At 35.0% G+C, this 26,226-nt stretch overlaps 3 protein-coding genes and 2 non-coding genes across 6 annotated transcripts in view; 3 read left to right on the top strand and 2 right to left on the bottom strand.

The window, feature by feature from the left end:
• Nucleotides 1-40: 40 nt before the first annotated feature.
• LOC129800949 (zinc finger protein 43-like) lies at nt 41-4,720 on the top strand. Its single transcript, XM_055845694.1, has 2 exons — nt 41-1,672; nt 3,012-4,720. The coding sequence occupies exons 1-2, from the start codon at nt 142-144 to the stop codon at nt 4,697-4,699; spliced, it is 3,219 nt and encodes a 1,072-aa protein (XP_055701669.1). The 5' UTR covers nt 41-141; the 3' UTR covers nt 4,700-4,720.
• A 7,668-nt stretch (nt 4,721-12,388) lies between these two features.
• Nucleotides 12,389-12,460, top strand: Trnam-cau (transfer RNA methionine (anticodon CAU)). Its single transcript has one exon. It is a non-coding gene; the product is annotated as a tRNA-Met (tRNA).
• A 177-nt stretch (nt 12,461-12,637) lies between these two features.
• Trnaw-cca (transfer RNA tryptophan (anticodon CCA)) lies at nt 12,638-12,709 on the top strand. Its single transcript has one exon. It is a non-coding gene; the product is annotated as a tRNA-Trp (tRNA).
• LOC129804105 (UNC93-like protein) overlaps nt 12,707-26,226 on the bottom strand; it is a 97,444-nt gene continuing 83,924 nt past the window's right edge. For both annotated transcript variants that reach the window (XM_055851177.1, XM_055851178.1), the window contains exons 5-8: nt 13,716-13,913; nt 13,428-13,657; nt 12,968-13,128; nt 12,707-12,909 (exon numbers count right to left, since the gene is read on the bottom strand). In XM_055851177.1, coding sequence (XP_055707152.1) covers nt 12,799-12,909; nt 12,968-13,128; nt 13,428-13,657; nt 13,716-13,913 — 700 coding nt within the window. In that variant the 3' untranslated portion in view covers nt 12,707-12,798. The remainder of the gene's footprint in view (nt 12,910-12,967; nt 13,129-13,427; nt 13,658-13,715; nt 13,914-26,226) is intronic.
• Nucleotides 17,714-24,961, bottom strand: LOC129804099 (uncharacterized). Its single transcript, XM_055851170.1, has 5 exons — nt 24,837-24,961; nt 22,682-22,847; nt 22,437-22,618; nt 20,597-20,771; nt 17,714-20,531 (listed from the first exon to the last, which is right to left on the bottom strand). The coding sequence occupies exons 1-5, from the start codon at nt 24,945-24,947 to the stop codon at nt 20,107-20,109; spliced, it is 1,059 nt and encodes a 352-aa protein (XP_055707145.1). The 5' UTR covers nt 24,948-24,961; the 3' UTR covers nt 17,714-20,106.

Here is a 26,226-nt window from a genome sequence, read left to right as displayed (position 1 = left end):
AACTTTCATCTACTGACTACTCAGACGATTGTGGCGCTGCTAGCAATAAAGGGAATGTTTACAGTTTACATTTTGAGTTGAGGTGGCAAAACAAAAATATCAGTTCCTTTGGGCTTTTCCGTGCAATTAGGAGCATCCGGAATGGACTTTTTAGCCATCAAGGAAGAATTTACATCCTCAAGTATCATTTGCCGATTGTGTCTCGTTCAGAATTCGAATTATTACGAGGTTTTTGGGGAAAATCATGATCGTCCGGAGATTGCTGATATCCTGCGGAGTCTCCTGGGAATTTCAATATCTCCCCTGGACAACTGGCCCAAGAGCATCTGCACGGGCTGTGTGGACAAGGTCTTTGACTTCCAGACACTCCAAACCAGAGCGAAAGACAATGAAATGCGCCTGGTGGAAGTTTTTGGGGAGTATCAAGTTAAGGAGGAAATGCCACCAGATAGAAGATCTCCGGTGTTTGTTTCCACAGAACTCAAGGAAGGTATTAAAAATGAAGAGGAAGATGATTGGGATACAGCCACACACAATAGCTTTGCCTCAGGAACCGATGTCAAAGAGGAGGATGACTTACCCTTAAGTGTTCGTAGGAAGCGATTGCCCCCAAAGAAATCCCAATTGGAAAATAAAATAGAATCCCAGACATCCCAAAAACCAAGTAGAAGTCGTAGAGTAGCAAAAACAGATAAAATTTCCGAAATAAAACCCGAAAAGAAGCCAAAGGATGAAAAAAGAGATGCAGATATTCATACATTCTTCAAAATGGAATGTGTCCTGTGCGAAGGAAAGGTCTTTCCACGATTCCCAGATCTTCAGAAACACTTCCGGATAGTCCATAAATGTCGGGGGTATGTTGTGTGTTGCGGGAAGAAGCTGAATTCACCAATGAAGATGGATCTTCATATGAAACAACATAGAAATCCAACAAAATATCAATGTTCCATTTGTCTGAAGTATTACAAAAGCACAAATACCTTGACTGCCCATAAGATCCTCCAGCACACTCCGCAAGATCAGCGGGAATTTGCCTGTGATAAATGTCCACAGCGTTTTGCAATGTCATGTGCTCTAAAGCGCCACATGATTGCCCACATTGCTCCGGAAGATAAAAAGCACGTTTGCAGTACATGTGGTCAGGCCTTTGCTCTGCGCCACATACTGGCTCATCACATTCGTCGATTCCATGAGAATGCCTGTGATTCCGTCTGCGAGATCTGTGCCAAAGTCTACCGCAGCAAGTACCTGTTCGAAAAACACATGGCTGAGCACAATAATCAACTGAAGCCTGTGGTTCCGTGCACAGTTTGCGGAAAGATGTTCAAGTATGTCCAGGCTATGCAGAAGCACAGACGGCGCCACAATACTTCAGGATCCTTGGAGTGTTCAATATGTCAACATGTTGCGTCCAATCGCCAGGCCCTGCATGAGCACATCAAGTACAATCACAGGGAGAGGAAAACATTCCAGTGCAATCTCTGTGAGCGAGTGTTCAAGATGAGAAGGTCCCTGAAGGAGCACATGGCTTCGCACACTGGTCAAACCCTCTACAAATGTCCCTACTGCCCCAAAGAGTTCAACAGCAATGGGAACTACTTCCATCACCGGAGAACTCATCATCCAGTTGAATATAAGGCTGATCTCGAGAGGAGACGTGCTGAAGAGATTTTTCAGAAAGATTAAAGATGAAAGCATATTATTCTGGCTCTTTGACTCTAGTAAAATACACTTGGTAATCTTCCCAGTGTCTTTATTATTTGCGAAGTGATAATCTGGATAAATTGGACGAATTTCCAAATCGCTAAAACAAAATCCAGGGCTAAGTCTAGATCAGCATGTTGTACGTGAGATTCTTAATGTGACCCAACTCTGATTAAAAAATGCAAATTAGATTTAGATCTGAACTTGAAGTAGGCTTTGCAATAATTTTGAATGTTTTAATCCCTAATTTTTCGTCAAAAGTACAACTTATTTCGGAACGGAGGGAGTATTTTTTACCGTTTCAAAATTTCTAATTGAAATAAAAACATAATAAAGATGTCTAAAAATTAAGTTAAATCTAGATTTTCTCAAGGCTCTAAATTTAAAATTACTTTTTAATACAATATTTTTGTTTGTATTTTATTTAGTCAAAATTTGAAAGTACTCGTGATTTAATGTAATATATTGTTTATAAGCAGCGTCTTTCAGCTTCACTTACTGTGATTCTCCAGTTTGATGAATTTTTTCGACCTTGGGTTTACCAAACCAACCCTGATTAATCTTAGCTGTTCGGTGAAGCTTATGTCTTCATTTTTCATGATAATGAAGAACGGTCCATTATTGTAGTGAATCTCATCCTCCAGGAGCTCAATTTGTGAATTTTTCGTTGATTGAGAAGTGTTGTCATTCGTCATTTGTTGGCTGTGGTAGCAAGAAAATCAATCATCTTCTAACTGTGTAGAAGAGATGGTGATTTTATCCGCCATCTGACGCGTAGATTTTCTCCTTGGCACATGTCTAAGGTAACCCCGTTTTTTTTTTTTTATCAGACTTTATCTTACACATCCTTGAGTTTTCACCGCTAATATTGTAAGATTTTGCAGTTTCCGTCCTCCAACATGATCAGTTTGTTTATTTTTTATTTAATTTTAACCGAAATCACTGTTTTTTTTTTAATTTTTGTTGGGCATAACGCCATCAAAGTCTCAATTATCGTTTAATTTTTGTAAAAAGATTTATCTTTTTGAATTAGCGTTATTGATCATATTAATTTAATTATTTTTAGTTATGGCTTTCATTATATTAAACTTTAATTCCATTGTTTTGGTGAATGTTTTCTCACCTTAAAATTTTTGATGTCCGTTCACTTCGAGCTTTCAGGAAGGATCACCAAAACTTTCGCTTTTGTTTACATTTTGCGCGGAACGCGTAACGCGTCGCACGCGGTTATTAAATGCTGTCAGTTAAGTTTACTGCTTTTGTCCACAAGAGCGCTGTAGTCGCATTGGTGATGTTTACATTTTGAGGGGTGACTGACAGGAAAACAGAATTTTCCTGCTTTTTTTTGTGGATTTTTGTGCAATTAGGAGCATCCGGAATGGACTGTTTAGCCATCAAGGAAGAATTTACATCCTCAAGTATCATTTGCCGATTGTGTCTCGTTCAGAATTCGAATTATTACGAGGTTTTTGGGGAAAATCATGATCGTCCGGAGATTGCTGATGTCCTGCGGAGTCTCCTGGGAATTTCAATATCTCCCCTGGACAACTGGCCCAAGAGCATCTGCACGGGCTGTGTAGACAAGGTCTTTGACTTCCAGACACTCCAAACCAGAGCGAAAGACAATGAAATGCGCCTGGTGGAAGTTTTTGGGGAGTATCAGTTGCTGGAGAAGATACTGAGCAGGACGACTTCTCCAGTTGCTTACCCGGAATTTCAGGATGAGGTTAAAGTTGAAGCTGGGGATGATAGCATAAAGGAGGAAGAGAGTGATATGGCCAGTGACTGTGCTTCTCTGGTGAATGTACAGATCAAAGAAGAAAGTACTCAGCAGGCTTCTGAAGAACCCAGGAAACGAGGACGTCCAAAAAAGGTTCTCCAGAAGCGAGGAAGGAAGCGCAAAGTCCCTCCTCCGGAATCTGAGGATGAAGATGGACAGACAGATGATAAGGAGAAGCCATCGGAAGCTGAGAAGGAGTCTGAAGAGGCGATTCGGCAGAAGAAGGAGGAAAGGAGACTGAGAGATGAGAAAGTTGATGCAGAGATTCATACTTTCTTCAAGATGGAATGTGTTCTGTGTCAGCTGCATTTCCCGAAATTCACCGATGTCCAGGCACACTTCCGGGCGGCTCATAAATGCCGAGGATATGTGGTTTGTTGCGGGAAGAAGCTCAATAGACCAATGAAGCTGTACGAGCACATGAATGATCATATCAATCCAACAAAGCACCAATGCCCAATCTGTCAGAAGTACTACAAGACGCAGGGAGGTCTCCAGGTTCACAAGAGACTGCAGCACACTCCGCCGGAACAGCGAAAGTTCCACTGCGACAAATGTCCACAGAGCTTTGCCATTTCCTCAGCCCTAACAGCCCACATGATCAGTCACATGGCGCCAGAAGAGAAGTCCCATGTCTGCGAGACCTGTGGCCAGACTTTTGCCCTCAAGACCATTCTGGTGCAGCATGTTCGACGTGTCCATGAGAATGCCTGTGTTTCCGTCTGCGAGATATGCGCCAAAGTTTTTCGCTCCAAGAACATCTTTGACAAACACATGGCTGAGCACACTGACATAACCCGGATTCGCGTGCCCTGTAACATCTGCGGGAAGATGTTCAAGCATCGCATTGCCATGCAGAGGCACAGATACCGTCACAATACTTCCGGATCACTGGAATGCCCGATCTGCCAGCGAGTAGCGCCCAATCGACAAGCCCTGCACGAACACGTCAAGTACAATCACAGGGATCGCAAGAAGTTCTTCCCGTGCAATCTCTGCGAGAGAGTCTTCAAGACGAGAGTGTCACTCAAGGAGCACATGGCTTCGCACACGGGTCAGGTCCTCTACCAGTGTTTATTCTGTCCCAAACAGTTCAACAGCAATGCCAATTACTTCCGGCACATGAAGATGTCGCATCCGCAGGATTGGGAAGCTGAGAAGGAGAAGAGGAGAGCTGAGAGAGCGTCCCAAAGTATAGAATCGAAGAGCAATTAAATGTCTTGAAACCCTTAAAAATGAGAATTTTGTCTTTGAATTTTAATTTGCAACCTTCCAGAAGATCCCAAAAGGTTTAGAGATTCACCCAAAGCACTTCACGGGTCCTGACTCCTGACCGAATTCAATCCTTGGTTTTGTGTGAATTTCTCAATGAAACTCGCGGAATACTCAAAATGGTTCTATTTATCAATTCTTATCATTGGTTTAATTTTCATCCTGGAAAAATTTGACCAAAAAACATGACAGCGCCCCCTTTTCGATTTTTTCAATTTAATCCTTTAAGGACGAGAAGCTTTCCACTGAGCAAAATTCAACGAAATCAAGTTTCCCTTGATATTTTAGCCTAAATAAGAGTTTTACGGTTAAAAAAGAAATTTTCCCATCCCTAGAAGTTCTGGAAAACTATGGGTCATATATGACCCAATCGTCCTTAAAGGTAAAAAAGCACAAAACTTTCCAGACGACTAGTTTACTTGTTTGCTTTGTTATTTTTGAAGAATAAATAACTTGAATATATTTGTAATAATCAAAAAAAATATTTAGAGTACGAGTAAAAATTAAAACGATCAAAAATTAATTTTAAAAAATCTCATTCAATTTTTGGTCTCAAAGACTCTTGAAGACTGGTACGCAAAAACAATAATTTTTATGAAAAAATGTACTCCCTCCGTTCCGAAATAAGTCGTACGTTTGGGGAAAAATTAGGGATTAAGGAATGGTTTCAGAGAATGTTTATGTTATTTGTAAATATATTATGTATGAACTATCCTCCTTGTTCAGGTATAATATGGGGATCCTATCACGATGGTAAGTTGAGGATTCGATATGTTGAAGTTGTCCATTTTTCGCGTTTTTTTCAAAGAGCTCCGGTAGATAGTTAATTACTACAAGATGGACTGTGATTAACATTACAGGCTAGAATTTGTTCTAAATTTTTAGTGTGCACAAATAGAACTCAACAGTTATTACCGGCATGACATTTTTTATGTCTCAAATTTTGCAGAATGAGCAATAAAAAGAACATCCTTTTTTATGTGTTCGAATATCTGGATGCAAAATGGTGAGAGATAGTGACTTGGGACCTTCAGGGGATCCCCCATAAGTTGACCCTGGGACAATTTATATGTTTCTCTAAAACATATCCAGAATTGAAGAAAAAAAATCGCACGACGTATTTTCGAGCAATCCCAAAAAACATAATTTTGGAGGGGAAGGGAAGGAGTGGGGGCAAAATAAAGAACATATTATATTAATGGTCCCAGGGTCAACTTATGGGGGGTCCCCCGAAGGTCCCAAGTCTGTATCTCTCACCATTTTGCACCTATTTTAGATTGAAAGTAAAACGCCAAAAAAAGACACTTTTAAGACATTCGTTCCTCAACATACCATCAAGACTGGACCCCAATTTTAGTTCTGGACATTAGCAATAGTTCTTTACAAGAGATAATTGTTGATACACAAAACATTTACCAACAAACTTCCCCTTAATCCTAATTTTTCCCAAATGTATGACTTATTTCGGAACAAGAATTTTTCCCAAACGTACGACTTATTTCGGAACGGAGGGAGTATTATTTACTTCATTTTTAATTAGGTGTGATTCCTTCTAATCACACCTATTGTAATCCTCGGATTTTCTAAAAGTGCTCCGATTGAGCTGAAATTCACAGGGTATATGTTTTGAGCATCCCTGATGCTGAAAATCATAAGCCGGCAATTTCGGGTCCGGCTGCCGTCCGGCCGTCCGTAGTACGCAATATCTCTGGATTGGATAAAGATATCTTCATAATTTTTTTTTTAAAATATATCTACGCGTGCGTACGACGATTTCTGTCCTATTAGTTTTTTGAAAAACCGGTTCTAAACCTGATAAAAATCACGTTTTGTTGTTTATCTCGAAATCCTATTATGCAATTTTGATTTTTTTATGTATATCTTGTAGCCCAGAAAATTTATTATTTCATTTTGTATTTCATTTTGAAGATTTCAATTTTAGGAAAATTTGCTATTAGCGTCAGGCGGGAAAAAAAGCGGGAGAAGCGGCGTCGAACAAGCTTTCCCCATATATATATAGCACTGTCTCACTCTCCCTTTCTCTCTCTATATTCGAAGATTTGTAAGATGGCATATATAATTCACGATCCGCGATGTCTTTCGCGGATCTTCACGAGGCGCGAATTTTTTTCGCGGATTTTCGCGGGTCGCGTAATTTTTCGCGAATTTTCGCGGGGGCGATTTTCTCGGGTCGCTGACAAAGGTTCTCAATGAATGTAAAGTTGAGGCCTCTATCTCTCATAGTTTCCGAGATAATCGACTTTAAAGATATTCAGACACTTTTATGCATTTCTCATCCAATTTTCCTCATTAATAATGATAATAAGTTACATACAATTTTAACGAAATTTGCATTATTTGTGAATAAATATCGTTCAAGTTTGCCACAATCCGAATTTGCAACGAAGGAATCACACCTCTATAAGCTGATCTAGGCTTATCACTGTCTTTTTATTATATTCATCGAAACAAATTTCGCATACTGGTAAGGTAACACAGAGATAAATGTCACATGCCTCACAAATATAATTGGTCTTATAATATAATCCTTTTTTTCTGATAGCACCATGTGCACCTCAGTTTTCCTCGAAACATGTTTGATGGTAATGGGTAGGTGCAATGTTGCTTGTCTCTGGGAATTTAAGACGTACAGTTGCACATTGCTGTGGATCCGGGAGTTCTTCCGGAGTTGATGCGTTCTCGATGAAGACTTCAAAGTCCACTTTATCCATGTCTTGTTCCAAATATATTATGTCGCTTTCGTTCAGGACAAGATTGTCGGCATCATCGCTATCTTCCGGGTATAATATGTGGATGATTACGGGTTCATTGATCATGACATTTTTTTTACATTTTTGAAGTCATCTACAAGAGTAAAAAGTTATGAATTTACAACATATACGCAAAAGTATCTTATAAATTATCAAAATATTACCTTCTTCAGTCAGTATTGCACTGGGAAATCTCAGCTAATTGATATATCACAAAATATTACACGAATAATTAACTATTATGCGCACACATACACAAAAACATGAAACAGTCTAACCTGAAATCTTCGAAAATCCACTAGAGAAATTCAGTGGATTTTACCTTTAAGGACGATTGGGTCATATATGACCCATGAAAATTACGAAGCTTTCTTGAAAGTACCAATAAACTATAATTTTTACTTTGTTGAGAAATACTATGTATAGTTATTATAATTTCTAGTCCCAAGAGGTTTTTGCTTAAAAAAAAATAGAAATATTAAAAAAATTAAAATTCAAGTATCAACGTGAAAATTTGAAAATTCATTATTTTTGAGCTCAAATATTTTTTATATAGCAAATAGCTGGAGATTTGCAAAAAATATCACAGATTCCTACATCTTTCTACTTCGTGATTATGTACAAACATTAGAAAGAAATAACTTCAGGTAGTCAGGAAAAATTATTTTCTCTATGAGTCACGGGTGACCCAATCGTCCTTAACTCTTTCGCGTCCCACTTTTATTCAGCAGATGAATTCATGTAAAATTGAGTTTTTCCTAATGCTTTATGATCAAATATAATAGTTCAGAGGAAAAAAATTTTCCATTGCGTGAAAACTCGGAAAAACCCCGGGTCATATATGACCCTGTTGTCCTCAAGGGAAGTGTACATACCATTTTCAAAATCTATATCACGGGCTTTCTAAGAGTTTTTTTGCTTGAACTTATTAATTTGCCCAAAACCATGGCAAACTGGATTGCTTTGATGAACACTGTACTCCTGGTGTTCAAGGAATCGTCCTGGAAATCCCTTGAACTGTCACTGTCACAATATTTTGATTGGTATTTGGCAAAAATAAACTTATCCACATATTTATTCACACACAATACAATTGCACAATATGAGACGCTTGCAGAATACTCTAAAATATTGCAAAATATGTTATAATTCATCAGATATAAGATGAAATGTCCAGGAGCAAGATGTCCCACCTGCATTTCACAAAGAAAAACAATGCCCCAACTACATTGCGCTATAGGTTTGGGACGAAAACACTGTTACCCTTGGGGACCATAGGGTCATATATGACCCGGAAAATTCTACACGTTTTTCTGGAAAATTGAGAGTAGTTTATTATATCAAAATATGCAATATACAATCTTTGGATATTCTATTTTGTGTTTCTAAAGAACTTTTTGCTGAAAAAAATAAATTAATATAAAAAATTTTGTAAAAGAAAAGTCATTTCACAAAGTTCGAAATTAGGGATTTTTGATCTTGAATATTTTCTTTTCCTGAATATCTGGAGTCTTGAGAAAATTAGCCAAGAATCTTACATCCTTCTATTATGATGTCGTGCACAAATCGATAGATTTCAATTAACATAAACACTCAAAAAAAATTGTTTTTTCCCCGGGTCATATATGACCCTAATGACGCGGAAGAGTTAAAGGGTTAAGTAATGACATTCGCAAAAAAGTCCCACGAACTTATGCAATCATTTAATATACATTACATTTACGATAACTTAAAAAATATCAAAATGATTCAAAGTCAACTGCAACAGCTAAATCATTATTTCCGGGCAACTGCATAAATTTGAAACTCCTGTAAAAATTAAGGAAAATTATATTGTAATGAAGAAGACACATTTTTCATAAATCATGAATATTGTGAATAAATTTATAACCTTCAAATGAATATTTCTACCGAGAAATTACAACACAAATTAATCTTTAATAAATTTTAGCATTATTTACTCCGTTTTATTTTCATAATCGAACTTGTAAAATGTTAACAAACTTTTTCGGCCACTCGAATTTAATATCTGAGCTAAAAGTAACGTATAGTCTGCAAAATGCGGAATTAGGCAGAGAAAATTTTATTTTCGGGCACTCCCACTTCCAAGCACTTCTTTTTTAGCTGTACGTACACCACTTCCGACCCTAATATCTCCCCCTTGGTAATGCCTAGGGAAGACTGGGGCAAAAAGTCACAAATTGAAAATTTGAAAATTTAATATATCTTCCAAGATAAAAGACATAGCGGCTTAAATTTTTTTCCATAGATGGCCTCCATAGACCTTCTTCAAAGTCGTAAGTTTCTTAGAATTCGAAGAAGGATTTCAGACATTTCAGAAAATAAAAAATATTGAAATTTTTAGCCCTATTTTTAAAATGTTTTCCTTACAGCAGATATCAATTTTGATCCACTTATTTTCCGAAATTGATGCACTGGAAAATATTTCCTAAATGATTTGGACTCTTTGAATACAAAACCACTATCTATTTTAGAATTTTACAAAGATTTTTTCTCCAGAAATCCTTTTATTAAAAATGGCCACTTGGGGTAAAAGTAACAAAAGGTATGGAGCAAAAAGTAACAAAGACCGAAGCAATTTCTGATGTCTCACGGCGAGAAGAAACGTCATTTTCATATGTAGCCGCTTTTTGTTTTCATTGGTCAAACGATTAGCAGTCTCTTGTGTGTTTTTTTTTCTAAAATAGCTTGAAAAGCACTTTTCTCGTTCAGATAGAGAAAACTGTGTTTTAAAAAGGTGTAGAGGAATAAATTAATTTTCTATAAAAATATGTCACCTAGCTATTTTTTTTAAATTTTCGAAAGCCCGTAATAAAGCAAATCAAAATATGATAATATCCCATACCTGGTACTATTTGCCCCAGCATTTTTGAGAATGGTCACAAAATTAACTTTTAGAAAACAGCTCGATAAATGTATTTCCTTACACAATAGAGGAAAATGACTATCACAAAGTTGTAGAGCAGTAAATTTCCTATAAAACTGCACTAATTAGAAATTTCTAGGGAGCTAGGGTAGCTTGTAAAAAAAAATAAAATATCCGTTTTGTGACTTTTTGCCCCAGTCTCCCCTAATATCTCAGATCCTAATAAATCTGCGAAAATTTCCGCAGTCTACGAAAAGTTCCGCGGTCTGCGAAACCCACGGCAAATTCTGCGGATCGTGAAATTCCCCGGCTCGCGAAAAATTCCGCGGTCTGCGAAAAGCCGCGAAAAATTCCGTGATCTGTGAAAGTTTGCGAAAAATTCCGCGGTCTGCGAAAATCCTCGAGAAATTTTACGGTGCGCGAAAATCCGCGAAAGATTCCACGATCCTCAAAAATCCGCGAGAAATACTGCGGTCCACGAAAAGCATCGAAAATTTCCGCGGTCCGCGATAATCCGTGAGAAATTCCGCAGTCCGCGAAAATCCGCAAAAAAATTCCGCGATCTACAAAAATAAATGGAAATTTTTTGTGCTTTGGGAAGTTATCAGTACCATCTGTTCAATTTCTGTACAAAATGCATGAAAGACAAAATTATTAATCGTATCGGAATATTTGTTACAATGTAATCATGTTTACTGTTGTTCTTTCCCATGTTAGAAGAATCTGCTAGTCCGTTTGTAAACTCGCTCAGGAGCAACTTTCCTGCATTGTGGATGCTTCTTCCATGCTCCCGGAGTTGTTGGGCAGATGCGATGCATTTTATTACATTTTATCATTTTATATTTAGTGAAAATATCTTTTTCTAAACATTCAGTTGTTTGCACCGGGCGGGACTCGAACTTACAACTGTTAGAGTCGAGTCGGAGATCTCATCCACCCAAGACTGACGGTTTTGCTTATTGCGCCACTGAGATCCCCAAAGACGAAATGTAAAATACGAAATGGTAAAATACGAATTATCCTAGAATACGAAGTTTCCACAATCAAAGAATAACTCATATTTTAAAATCTAAGAATTCACGGGAATACCTCAATATTTGGCATTGAGTATTTTGAATTAGGGTGAAAAGAACACCTATTGATACTGTAAGAATTTATCATGCCATATTTATTGACACTTTTAGAACCGGTTTAGGATATGAAATTTGAACATTTCTTTTTATAGATTACTGAAAAAGCATCATATTACTTGCATTTTACTAGATACATTAAATAAATTTCTTCATTTTGACAAAAGTGTCAATAGGGGTTCCTAGTTAAAGAGCTGTTCCTCCGATCTTACAAGAGCAAAGTGGTATAATCCGAGTTAGATTTTTGGAATTGCAGTTTATCAATAACTCAACACTTTGTATACCATACATACTTTAGCAGAAAAAACCTATTTTTTAAAGTAAAAATATAAAAGTTTCCATGTTTATAATTTAAAGTGAAGTGATATAATTATTTATAACAAAATGAATTTCATATGCTGCCGAAGTTTTTAGTTTTCGTGACCCACAGAAAGGGTTATAATTACCCTAATTACCCTACTTTCTACACGTTAATAGTATGATGAATATATTAAATAGCAAATGAAATTGTATTTAAAATTATTATTTAATATTGGTGATTTTTTAAATTTTTTCTCAAGTATTTTGTAGAGCATAACAGTGTACAAATTGCATATTAATTTCTAGAAGTGTACTTTACAATCAGGCTGACAATGCTGACAATGAAATCTGAAAGCCACACATTTGCCTTGTATTAGGGTTTTACTGATAACAACGAGGTTCTGAGTGAATCATGTCTTTCTCAATAAGGTATTTAATCACTCAAGCATCAGATCATTAGAAGAAAATACAGTTAAAAGACTTTTTTAAGACTATTATTCATGGCATAAAAAGTGAAGAACATCGAATCAGGGATGTGACAAGAAGCAGAGTGGCGCAGTGGAAGCGTGCTGGGCCCATAACCCAGAGGTCCGTAGATCGAAACTACGCTCTGCTAAACTTTTTTTATTTTGATTTTTCTATCAAATTTATATGGCATTCGAATAAATTAATTTTGAATTGTATGTGTTGATGTGAAAAAATGGTATATTGCTATAAATAGACTCTAAAATCAATTGTTCCTATTTTCATGGGTACTGCGGAAAGTGTTTGTGCTGAGCGAAGGCACCAATGTGACTCCGTGGCGCAACGGTAGCGCGTCTGACTCCAGATCAGAAGGTTGCGTGTTCAAATCACGTCGGGGTCAAGCTTTTTAATCAATTTTATTATCTTTTTTTTCATATAATGTGTTTTTTTTTCATACAATTTGACATTTGGGAGGGATTATTGAGACAATTATATTCCATTTTTCTCCATTTCGTCATTCCCCGTGACCAATTCGAAGGATTTCTCATTTGGTGGATTGTTCTTTTGCTTTTTTTCCATCATCTCGATTGTTGAGTAGCCCTATGAGATATCAAAGAGTTACAAATTCAGCGAATAAATAGAATTTTTATGCACTTACCGCCATTCCAATGAGCATTAGTGCAAAGAGAAGGTATAATTTTGTGTGAGAACAGAGGTATGGGCTGAGGGAGTATGTCACGACTGAACCAGTTGCTTCCCACAGTCTAAAATTGCTAAAAGCTGCTTCTTCTTTGCCCGGGAATAGAATTCCACTGAGAGCTGAGACACAAAAAGTGGGGAATTTGGTGTGAATATCAACTGTTCCTAAGCAAGGCAATAACCCCTTTCATGCAGTTATGACAATAACCCTGCCCCGCTTTGAGGGGAAACATCGAATTTACTGGAAGCCTGGAAGGATTTACTTTCCAGTTCTGAGAACTCCCACCCCAATTTCCCCGTCAAATTTCCAATTCGTTCAGAGGAGAATTCCCCCCACTATAACAGAAGACATCCCTCCCACATTGAAGAAGTTGTATCAAAAGCAGAAAATATCGTAAATAAACTTCACAGTTACTAACCATTGATTTGAACTAACCACACGCCATCCGCCAATCCCCACAGAGCTGCCATGGTACAATAAACGAGTCCATCAGATGCCACCGGATGCCAGAATTGCATCCAGAAAATGAGACAGGAGTGCAAAATGAGATTTCCCAGGAGAACTGGAAGGCGTCCGGTAATTTTTGTCAGAGCTCCAGCTACAGCTGATCCCACGGCATTTGCCACTCCGAAGCAAATCATCGCATAACTGAAAAGTCGTAACAGATAAATTTAAACGTACTAAAGAGGGTTGCTATTAAACCTACCCAATGCGGGAAATACCCCAGCCACAGGCTATGAAAGAAGCTGTAAAATCTACAGCAACAAAAGCTTGTTCGGCACCAATAAAAGCTGTGATTGGCAGTAGAAGAAGTTGGTAACGTTCTTTCAGCTGCTTCAAAGTTACAGCCAAGAGTTTCAGCCCAGAAAGACCAGCCGCTGCACCCTGACGCTTTTTCTGATATCTGAAACAATATAAAACTATAGTCAACAATTTTCAACTTCTCATGCTGTTTTATTTTTTATTTCCTGTTTCCTAAAGTCTAGGAAAAGTATTAGATTACGTGATAGAGAAGATTTCCTGCGTATTTGAACTATTTCAGTCAGTGATCGATATTTTTTCAATACTAAATTTAAATCTCCAAACGCATGGGATAAAAAAAATAAAATTGAAAATTTCTGTTTTGGTGGTTTTGGTTCTCCAAATCCTGATAAGCCTAGATCAGCTTATTATCAGTTACAAATTCGATTTAGACATAAAGTTGGTGAACGAAAAGCCAGTAGGGGAATGTAAGCATGATTCGTAGACAGTGGACCTTTAAACGATGCGAATTTTCTCTTTGTAAAGATCCAATAGCAAAAGAAAGTGGAAAAGGAATAACAAGCGAAAAATTCCTCGGAATTTTCCAGTATTTTTCCATGAAAAATTCCATAGGAATTTTCCATAATAGGTTCCAAGTAAAATTTCATGGATTTGTACTGGATTTTTCTACCTAAATAAAATGGAGAAAAAATGAAGCTGTCACATGCATCTTATGCTTTTACTTCAGAATATTAAAAAAAATAGCAAAGATTACGAGGATTATAATATGTTTTACTAAACTAGCAATTACGAATTAACACTATGCAATAAAAAATATTTTATAAAAAAATAATTTTTCCTAAAATATATATTAAATGACATAAAAACAGTATTATTTTAGGTTGGCGACCTATTTAATGTAATCACTTCATATTATCTACACGAAACGCGGTGTCGCATAATTAATTATACTATAAATATCGTAGGATAAGTCACTAAAAATGTTTGCTATGGGGTTTGGAAATAAATTATCCACGTTGTCACAACACCATTTTATTTGTTTGACATTCGAGAAAAAAGTGGAAAAATCATGGAAAACCCTATGGAAAGATACTGGAAATTTCCATACGATTTCTCCAGCTTATTTCGCGGACGTTTCACGTGTGAGTTTTCATATAAATGTTCCGCGGAACTCCGCGGAATTCAGCGCTGGAATTCCAGTAAATCGTACTTTAAATTCCATGGAGAGCTATGATTCCAATGGAATTTCCGGCTTCAAATTCCGTGGGAAACTTAGTGGAATTTTTGCGTCAAATTCCGCGGATTTTTGCAATTTGGACGCTAGTTCTCCACTGGAATTTTCACTCTGTGCGAACCATGCCTACATTCCCCTCATTTGAAGGAAATTTATAAATTAACGGAAATTTTGTGTTTAAACCAGAATATCTAGGATTCAGATGAACTTCCAGAGAGATGGATAATTACTGGTGAAATGTACATTAGAGAATGCTCTATTAAGGGGAAAGCCTGAATTAAAAGGCCAAAACAGCCAAAACTTAGTGTGTTTTTTTTTACGATTTTTGAAGGGGAACGAAAAGACCAAGCTTCATATAATATTCGGCAAGTTTTTATACATAGCTCAAGTTACTTAAATTATTTTGTTTTAAAAAAAATTACAAAATTATGGATTAAAGCGGTTTACTAGAGCGCTTTGTCGCAGCACTCCCGAATTAGCGTGAAATGTACAGCTCGTATTTCTTGTCTGAGAAAAAAAAATATAAAAATATTTTTAATTTTCATAAGTGTTTTTCATAGTTAAACCAAAACCGGATAAAATTGTGATATTGGAATTTTGGTTTTTTTTTTAAACATAGTATATTTTGAGATGAAATATTGACTTTAATACGCCGTAAATGATATTAATTTTTTTATTCAAATACTATTTAGGTTCAAGGGAATTTAATAATGAAGAGAATAAACCTTTTATTTATTTATTTTGATACATAAACATTTTCTTATTTGAAGGATTTGTCAAAATGAGAACGCTCTTCAAAGCTTTGGATGTTAAATCGGCGCTCTTTGCTTTGGTTCCTGTATCTTCGAAAATATTTCGAATTAGGGTAAAATGAGGTAATTTGGAACCATTTACAATTTGAGACACTTGAGATTTTTTCACTGTTTCATATAAGCAAAGAGAAAACAATGACCGCAAAATAGAAGAAAAATACGTTTAAGAAGAAAAGGAACAGATTTCTTCATTGACTGACTTGACATAACCCTGAATGTTCCTCAGAAAAACGCAAGCATTAAGCATCATCCACATGTACAAAATATTTTAGACCTGTCAAAATATTGGAAAAAAATGGTAGTTCTTTATAGCAAATCGAGCTTCTTTATAAAATTGCCCTTCACAATAAAACTTAATGTTAATTTACTAATTTTATATGATATTTATTTTTGAACTTACTCAATAAGAAGGACAATAATTTCAATATGTGATTTAATATGTGTAGAGGAGCTAATTCACTAAAACTAAGACTCTGCAACTTTTCAATAATGAATAGAGATAATTTTTGGTCTTCAAAATTTCTGTGTTCCCTATTGACTCAACGCTTTTTCGTTTACAAGACATCAATTTCTGGATGTTTTAAAAGTTGATCCTGCTATATAACTTGAACTTGATTGGACACTCTATAAGAATCCGAATCCGACACATGGATAAGATTTCGCATTATCAAAATGATGTTAAGTTGGTTGATACTTATGTTCATCGTTCTTGGAATCTCTACATATAATCCCTTCGCTTTATAACTGAGATACCAAGTCTAGGACATATTATTTAACTTGGGAGAAAATCTCAGGCAGGCTCTCAAAAAGTACTGGGAAGACTGGAAATCACACAAATTGTCAAGTCAAGAGCATTCATAGTAAAATAATATGATGATTTTCTACAAATCCTATCAATGAATTTCTATTTCTATTTTCTTGCCTTTTCCTTTGCGGGACTTTTTGAAGTTGTCTTGCTATTTTCGCTAAAAATGTTTCTGTGTTACTATATTGCGGTATTCAGAGCAGAGGTTTTAGACATATTCACACAATTGTTTTAATAGTTCCTGATATAAACGTATTTAATGTTTTTATTTTACTTTTGAAAAAAGAAAAGATAATACAGAAAAAATGAAAAAAAACTGTAACAGAAAGAAACTGAAAGCCATTTCCACCAAAATTTAATTCTCGTATCGATCGCTTCGAGCGTGAAATGCAATTTATGTCATAAAAATGTATCTACCACCAAAGCTCAACAGCGTTTAACTTTTTTCAGTGAAAGAAATTTAAGCTCTCACCTTTTCTAGTATGTGAAATACGGAAAATATTTTGGGAGAATACAAAGCGAACAGAAAGTCTGTCAACACTCTCACAACAAATATTTTGTACATCTGGATAATCCTTTATTGTTCATTTTAAAATTTGATTTTTTCAACAATGAGCGCTCATAGTGTCCATGCGAGGAACTTTTACTATGTCGAAGAATTATTGCATTTTGTGGAACTTATAAACCCTAATGCCCTAGACACACTTACAGCCTAAGACCGAGAAACTGTTTAACGTACACTGAGAGAAAAAAAAGATTAAAATTTAATCTTTTCTTCATAATTTCAAGTCTTTTTAGGGCTTAAAAAATATTAAGATTTTTTTATTCTTAATATTAGTCCTAAAAAGATTAAAATCAAGTCGGAACTGAAAATAAGATTTTTTTCGAATAATTTTAAATCTTTTTTTTTTAGAAGCTGGCAGATTAAATTTAAGACTGTAGAAGATTAATTTTAAGATTAATTTCGACTGATTTCAAGAATAAATAAGAATAGAAATAAGTCTTTTTTAGAATAAAAATAATTCATTATGCAGAATAAAATTAAGCTTTATTAGTCATAATATTAAGATTTTTTTAAAATCAAAAACAAATTTTTTTCATTGGTTTCAAAATTCATTTATTCTAACATATGTTAGGTTATTTTTAATTATAGGGGTTACAGCCAGTAGTTTCTTCGGTCTAATCACATTAAAATCTTCTGATTCCTCAAGAATTTTGTATGACAAAAATTTTTTTACAAATGTCGTTTTTACTTTAGCTACTACTAAATACGCCTCTTTTTTCTCGACTATTATGTCGTATATTTTAAACAATGTATTGTCTTCTGCAATGAATTCATTTTTAGAATATTTGAAGTTTTTGTAATTCAATTCTTGAATTAAATTAATTTTATTTAAAAGTTTAAGCTCATCAGGCAAAACATTGTAATAGACCAAATTGGATGGACTAATTTCCTCATTTACTTTATATGTCATTTCATCAGTAAAGAATTCATTGTTAATTAATGCTTTGGAAAACATTAATCCGGTTTTGACAGAAAGTGTGTAGCAAATATTAATACGAGAAGTAACATTCTGGGAATATTTTTTCAAGTCAAGATGCCTACTTTCGAAACGAAAACACCACAAGTGTCTTAGAGGTCCAGAATTTCTTATCATTTCGACATAATGGATGAGGTTGTGGTGTTTTGGTTTCAGAGAATCTTTAAAAAGTTTTACATATTGTTTGTTGTGCAATTGAATTAAATTTTCAAGCCGCTCAAGTATTAAGTCAGAAAATTCATTGAGAATAACAATATCGAGAATTTCTATACCAAAACGATTAGAAATTTATAGACAGGATCAGACATTTTAACAAAATCTCCTATCATGAATAAAATAAAATTCATAAATGTTTTCATTTCTGCGGCATTCATTTTGAATTTATTCGTTAAAATATGATCTTTTTTAATATCAGGACTTTTATTATTTGAAAAATGCTTACCATAAGGGAAATTCTGTTTACGATCATTTAATTGATTTATGGTAAAATAACGTTTTTCATAAATGAAATATCGTAGGATATGTCCCAGATCATATTTACAGACCCCGAGATAGAGGTCATGCATTATATCTGACGACATATTATCTGTGACATGATAGTGACTCAAATTGTTAAAAATTGAATTTACTTTTAAGCCTGATTCTGCACTACTCATTTTAAGACATTCTTGATAATTTTCCCGGTTTCTTATTTCTCGTGTATCAACAACTATTGCTTTTTGTGAGGTGTCTTTGGTCATAAGACAAAATCTGCAAAAAAGATGAGCATTAAAAGATTTTGAAAATCCAAGAATTTCTTTTATGGCAAGATTGTCACCAACTATTTGCCCAAGTGCAAAATAAATTCTCATTTTTCCATTTTTGGTTTCAACTTCAACTCCTTCCGATTCAAGTTTTATTAATTCTCTTACAAGATCTCGAAGACAAACATTCGCACCAAATTTCGTAATATCTTTAGCTTTGAAAAAACCGGCTACAAAAATTGATTTAAGTGATGATAGTAAGTGATTTGGTATAACTGGAATACTATAGTATATCCCATAAATAGATTCACTGTGAGGACCCTGGTTGTTATTTACTTCAAATCCATCTGTGTAAAGAAATATCGGGAAAACTATCTTATTGGCATAAGCATTCATTACCCTTTTCCAATAATTTGAATTTATGAAATGACTATGATTATTAGATTTTAACAATTCTTCTACATTACTTAAAGTGAGTTCAAGATTATTCCCAGATTCAAAATATCTTTTTAATTGAAAATTTATATCATGAAGGCAACCTTGAATCATGTCGATACTTTCATTGGAACCACTTTCATCGAACAGGACTTGAAACTTTTTAGGTTCTTTATAAAAAGACATTTTCTCAAGGGTTTTTAAAAGTTTGTGTTCAGTATTAATATTTGCAAATGTTCCCTCAACTTTGTCAATATATTCTTGAAACTCTGCTTGTTTTTCCATATTTATGTATGACATAAAATATTTCAAATCGTGTGCTATTGGTTGAACAATATTTTGTACAATTTCCTCTTGAATATTTAGAACGTTTTTTCGTGTGAAATTAGGTGCAGAATGCAAAGCTAACATAAATTTTAAATGAGAATTTTGGTCGCTTCTACTTGCTTCGAGATGTGGGCTCTTAAGTTGAATTGGCTGAATAGAGTTAGGAAAATTCACGTTAGAGTTTTGTTCAAAATGGTTAAGTATTTCGCCAAAATTTTCGGAACTCTCTGTCATGGATTGGTGAGAAATGTTGTCTTTTTTATGCTTTTTAATATGTGTTCTAAAAACATAAAAGTTCGTGAACACTTGATGGCAGTTTTCTGCCATGCATTTATAGTCATAATTGGTTGGTGTACGGTGCGTTTTTCTCAAATGATTAAGGAACAGGGCCTCTCCCTTCACAATCTTTTGACAGATGCAACACTTAAAATCCATATTTTAATTGATTCTATTCAATATATCTTGGACTTTTGGATTGTGCACTTCGTTTGAAGTGCGAATGAAATATCCCTGAAGAATTTCCCAAGCGTGTTTGCATCTGTAGGGGTACTTAATCCGAAAGAAAAGGCTTATTTTGAGAATAACTTCCACGCACGTTGCGAATTTTGGGATTTCATATGAAATCTCTTTGAAGTGGACTTGAAACTTAGTGAGGTTCGTAATTTCTGAGCCAATTACAACAATTATTGGCTGCTCATGTCGCTTCCTCACTTCCTCGACAGCTCCTGAAACCTGATTTTCGGTCTTGACGTGAAGGATCATGTCCCTTTGAGCATCTTTTATAGTTGGCTTCTTGTTGCCATCCTCACGGTCTGGGAGAATCAAAGCGTTCAATAGGAGAACCAGGATACAATCTATTGAGTCTGAAACAACCAAAAAGAAACTGGATTTTAGGATAAAACAATATAAAAAATTATCGTTGTATTACCTTCTGTTGTAAGAGGATCATATATCTTTTTCAACAATTGCTTACTGGGTTTATCTTTTATATCAGTTGTCATTATGAACAGTACTCTGTTGACAATTCGAGTAAAACTGGTTTCAAAGGATGTACTCTCACCGACGGCGACGTTTGGGTTTTCAGTCTCAAAATCTATCATCATCTGAAAGATTTTAAATGGCTATTTTAATTTATTTTAAAAAGCTATTAATAAACCTAGATCAGCTTATTATAGGTGAGATTCTTAATTCTTCTTCTTCATTCAGTGATCTTGAATCAAATTCGTGAAATTTTACAAATGTTGTATTTAAACCAAAATTTCAAAGAATTGGATGGACTGACAGAAAAGTGATATATGGGTGAAATGTAGACCAGAATGTGCTTTACAATTTTGCCGAAGAACTTGATCTCATCGATTAATCAGAAACCGAAATAATCAAGGTTGTTTGTTTATGAACTCGTTTTTCCGACCAGAGCGCCCCAAGTGTTCATTTGATGAACTTCGACTATATTAAAAAACTGTAGTATTTTGTGAGACTTTCCATTTAAAAACCTATTTTAAGTGTCTTGGTCGAGTAGAAGCAGTCAAATTGGCATCTGAGTGGTTCCAGAGCGTTCTTATGCGAAAAAAAACCATTTTTTCACACTTAAACGCCAAAATATGACAGATGGCTTTGTCTGATCGTAAAATGATGTATGGATGAAATATAGATATAGATGTCCTCTACAATTTTGCCGAATATTCATCAAGATTGATAAAGCAGGTGTCGTGATAATTGAGGTTATGTGATATTGAAATTGTTTTTTCGACTGTGGCGCCTCTGGTGTTGGTCCCACGAAGTTTAAATATTCTAGAAAGTTGTAGAATTTTGCGAGATCTTTCATTTGTGCTCCCACACGTCAAAAGCGGTCAAATAAAACCGGAGATAAGTTGGTTTAAATTTCGTGAAATTTGACCCTCATATCCCCGGTTTTATTTTAACCACAACGAACCCACGCTACTTTTTGTAAACTTCATAGCCTAGACTAAAACACTCTAAAATTTGTTTAGGGGGAAGTGGGGAAATTTTTAAACTGGGGTACCTTTGAAATTGGGATTTTTCTTCTATTTTTAATAGAACCACAGCGTAATGTAATTTAGCTTCTCAGTCGGTTTGCGGAGCTGGACCATATCATGATAAGGTTCAATTTCCTTCAAAAATAGGAGAAAAATTCCAATTTCAAAGGTGCCCCACTTCCCCCAAACTTGCACATTGGCGTTTTTGAGAAAAATGAGTTTGATTTTTGATAAATTTTGACTCTATTGCAGCGCCACCTGTGGTGACTTTTTGAACTTCCTTCTTTGAAACTTCTTAGTTTAGGAGCTACTAAGCTCCAAAGAGCGGCCGGCCGGCCGGGAACGTAAATTAGCCGCCCATATATTCGTGATCAGGAAGTGGCGAAAGACATTTTGGCCAAGTTTGAGCGCGATCGGACGTCATGAAATTTTGGTTAATTAAGAATCTCAGCTAATACCCAACAAATGAGTTTGGTATTAAAAAGCCAATTTGTGAGTAATTCTAAATTCTAAATATTTCTGATTAAAACAGAAATGTGCTAAATATAGGGTAAAGTAAATAGTTTTGTCACTGTAACTTTCAATAGCCTCGTAAATTTAGCTGAGATTCTGTACAATCTCAGCTATTGTAGTTTTATATTCTTGTTAGATTAAAATGTACTAATTAAAAATACTTTAAAATTATTATATTTTAAATATATGACAAAAGTACTTACTCCACCCTATTCATGATTATGCAAACCAACTCAGAGTAAGCAAATATTTTCTCACCAAATTGAAGCCCTCTGGATTCTTGCATATAGGCCATTTATTCAAAAATGATTCAAGAGATGCGTCCGAATCTCTTTTGAATTCCTGAATTCTCCAACTGGACGTGATCTTCCATTTGCAGACAACATCATCCCATGGCTCGGAATTTTGATGAAGCCATTGCACGCTTTCCATAATTATTTCTGAAATAATAAAAATAATAATAATAAAAGTATATTACATTAAAGATTAACAATATTTTTCACCTGAAATATCATCACATTCAACGATGGGTGATGAGGGTGATGGGATTCGCTCTTCGGAATTCCTGAGATTTCCTTTGTATTTGGATAAAATATTTTTGTATCGAGCATAAAGCTTTCCTTTTGGATTTGCCTTACATTTCTTTGGTCGTGGACAATAATATACTCTCTGAAAATATATAAAACAAGGTTTCACTTATAGCAATTTATTTAGATATTATACGTGTCGATTATGAAATATCAGCTTTTAGACCAGAGGTGTGCAAGAACCGTTTGAAACCGAATAAACGTCAAAATAAGTTTGTTCAGGTACCGTTTTGACCATTGACGCACGAGTTTCATTTGACGTTTGTTCGGTTTCAAACGGTTCTTGCACACCTCTGTTTTAGACATCTTTCCAAACGAATCCGAAATTGAAAAAAAATCATATGACACTTTTCGGGCAATTTCAAAGAGCACAGTTTAGTTGAAGAAATATAGTCTGGGAAAAACTGAAAGTAATGCTAATGATTCTTAGAACTACAGTAGAGTCTCGCTATAGGCCATCGCTCTATTGTCCACAATTTATCGACTGTTGATTTCAAAACACTGATTTTAAGTTAGGTTATGTTTTTTAGTACGCGACATGCAATGTTGTCATAATTATTTTAATATTTTTGGCAAACTTAATTGAGTAGTTGTGATAATTGTGATCCATAATGAAGAGAGCGAGGATAAATACCACAAACGCAAAGAAAGTGGAAGCCGTCGAGCAATTTCAATACTAAAAGTCGTTGATAATTTTAAAAAATGGCATGGATTCCCGTCAAATCATTATTCTACCTGCCGATTTCACTCTGAGGTTTTTTGAATTTTAACGGTATATTCCAGTGTATTCAGAGAAAATCTGTAGATTTTCGGCAGAATTTCTGCAGAAAATCTACAGATTTTCGGTAGAATTTCTGCCGAGAAAATCGGCATAGTGTCCATTACTTCACAAAAATATTGTTGATTTATGTAGAAACTGTAGGAGTTATAAAGAAAATGGTATGCTCTGCTTAACAAGCATTACCGATTAAACATTTTAAATAAGTAAAAAGATGCGAGCAAAAATACTAATTTTTTAAAAATCGCCCATGGAATGATACAAAAACACGAAATTTAGGTCGATACTCTGCTTAAAGTTTTCACTTCACTTTTCTCTACTTGTAACACGGCGTCGCAGAATTCTTTATTTTATAAAAACACCGTGATATCACAAAAAATAACTCTATTGAATTTTGCAAACTTCAGTGAAAAATTTTTCCATCTCTTCTGACACATCTTGTCTGGAAAGTCTGGAATGTAGAAAAAATCTACAGAAAATCGGCAGAATATCTACAGAAATACGTCAGAGATTCGTCAGAAAATCTGCCGAAATATTCTGACGAATTTTGTCCCAAGCCCAAATAAAATTCGTAAGAATATCTACAGAATTATCTGCAGATATTCTGTATAGGTGTAGATTTTCTCTACAGAAATCTTAAAGATATCTGCAGATATTATTTGACGGGTTATAGTGCGACCCAAGTGTCAAATCTGGAACCAAATATGGACTATAGCGAGACTCTACTGTACTTAGAAAATGAGGTTTCGTCAAGTCGCTATCTCTTACGGTTTGGCTTAAGCTGTAATGACGTCTGCAGTGAGAGAAGGATAAACAACTTGACATCATTTCTCAATTGTTTGATTTGTAGATATGTTGGAAAAATAGGTTCGCTGGGATTAGCGGTGGGAAATTTCAGGGTATCACAAAAAAAATCAATTATAGGGTATTATTGTATGTCATTTGAGATATGAAATTTGACTATCTATCGTTATAGGAAGGACTAAATAAATAAAAAAACCTATTACTTCCGTTTTATCGGATAAAATAAATAAAGTTCAAACTTAAAAAATTATTGCTTAAATTTCTTGAATTATTTCAATCCCTCAGTAGAAATTTGCGTTACAAGGAAAATATAATAAGAAGAATATGTTCCGGATTTAAGATCAACAAATTTTAAAGTGTCATATACTGCCGATTCTTTTTATCCAAGTTTGATTAATCTTTATAAAATTAGCTCAATAAAACTATTTTCATCATTTAGAATTATCTTTAAAAATTCAAATAAAGTAAAAAGATTTATAAATATTTTACCTCATCTTCAGTTGGAAACATTTGCTTGATTGCTGCTGTATATTGCTGAAATTCGGACGGAGTAATTTTGAGTCGGTGGAACAAATGATTGTCAATTATTATTGCAACCATATCGTTTTTTTGAGAGGACGTTAAAGTCTTCGAGACTTTATAATTGTCCATTATGATCTGTCCTCTTACGGTTCTCTCTAACAATTCCTTCAAAGTGGTACCTTTTACGGGAAATTCATCACCTTTAAAATCATCTTCAATTGGAGGGAGTGACGAATCAACCTATAATTAATACAGAAATATCAAAATGGAAGTTACTGTTCTTTCATCATCTATTATAAAACTGATATCAGATACTTCAAAACCACAAAACATATACTGAAGTGTAAGATTCTTAGACTGTACATGGACTGTAAGAAACCAAGAGGCATAGTGGATACTTGATACCTCTTCTCCTTGAACTACTAAAGGGGAAAGGTGTGACATTACAGTCCATGCACTACCTTAAGACAACCTAACAAGCTTTAGATTCATCTTGCACCGCGAAATTCAAACCCTTCAAGGACATTCATTAAATTCTTGATTAAAAATTGCCCAACTTGCATCCGGAAGCATAAAAGTTTAACTAAACCGGCAATGACCAAAAAATGTTCACTAAAATTTCACAAATGAGACACTCAGAACAAAAGAGGACTGTTTTAATAGGAAAATGCATAAAAAGGAGACTACTTCTGCTCTGAGCGTCTTAAATGTTTCATTCAGGACTCCAAAAACTTCTATAATACCAACTGAAGCCTAAAATACTTAATCAAAGAGCAAAAAACTTGCGTCCGGAAATTCAAAACCATTAAATATGTTCACTAAAGTCTCAGGTTCTTAATTAAATATCACCCAACTCGCACCCGGAAACACAGAAAAATCTAACTACACCGAAAATGGCAAAAGATATTCTCTAATTTTTCATTCCAGACCCCAAAAACTCCTATAATATCAACTGAAGCCTAAAATTCTTAATAAAAAAAGAACATCCAACTTTGCATCCGGAAACTCAAATCCCTCAAACCCTTCAAAAAGGCTCACATTCTTAATAAAAAGCCACACAAATCAAATCCGGACACTCAAGAAGTCTAACTAAAAACATATTTCACAACGATGTCCACTATAAATTTACTGATCATTAATTAAACATTTAATTAAGATACTAAATAATTTTTTCGACGCTCCGGACGCCCCCATGGAAAAGTAAGGTTAAGATGGGTTAAGACATTTATACTGTACTTACTCCATTCACTTCCCTCCACCTCTTGATATGATGTTTGAAGATGATAACATCTCCAATGAACTGCTCATCTTTAAATATTTTCGAGAGGGCATCCGTGTCCAAAAGCTCTAAATGCTT

This window comes from Phlebotomus papatasi, chromosome 2, assembly GCF_024763615.1.
Source record: "Phlebotomus papatasi isolate M1 chromosome 2, Ppap_2.1, whole genome shotgun sequence".
In the NCBI taxonomy this organism is placed as follows: domain Eukaryota; kingdom Metazoa; phylum Arthropoda; class Insecta; order Diptera; family Psychodidae; genus Phlebotomus; species Phlebotomus papatasi.
This window is presented reverse-complemented; position numbering and strand designations above follow the sequence as displayed.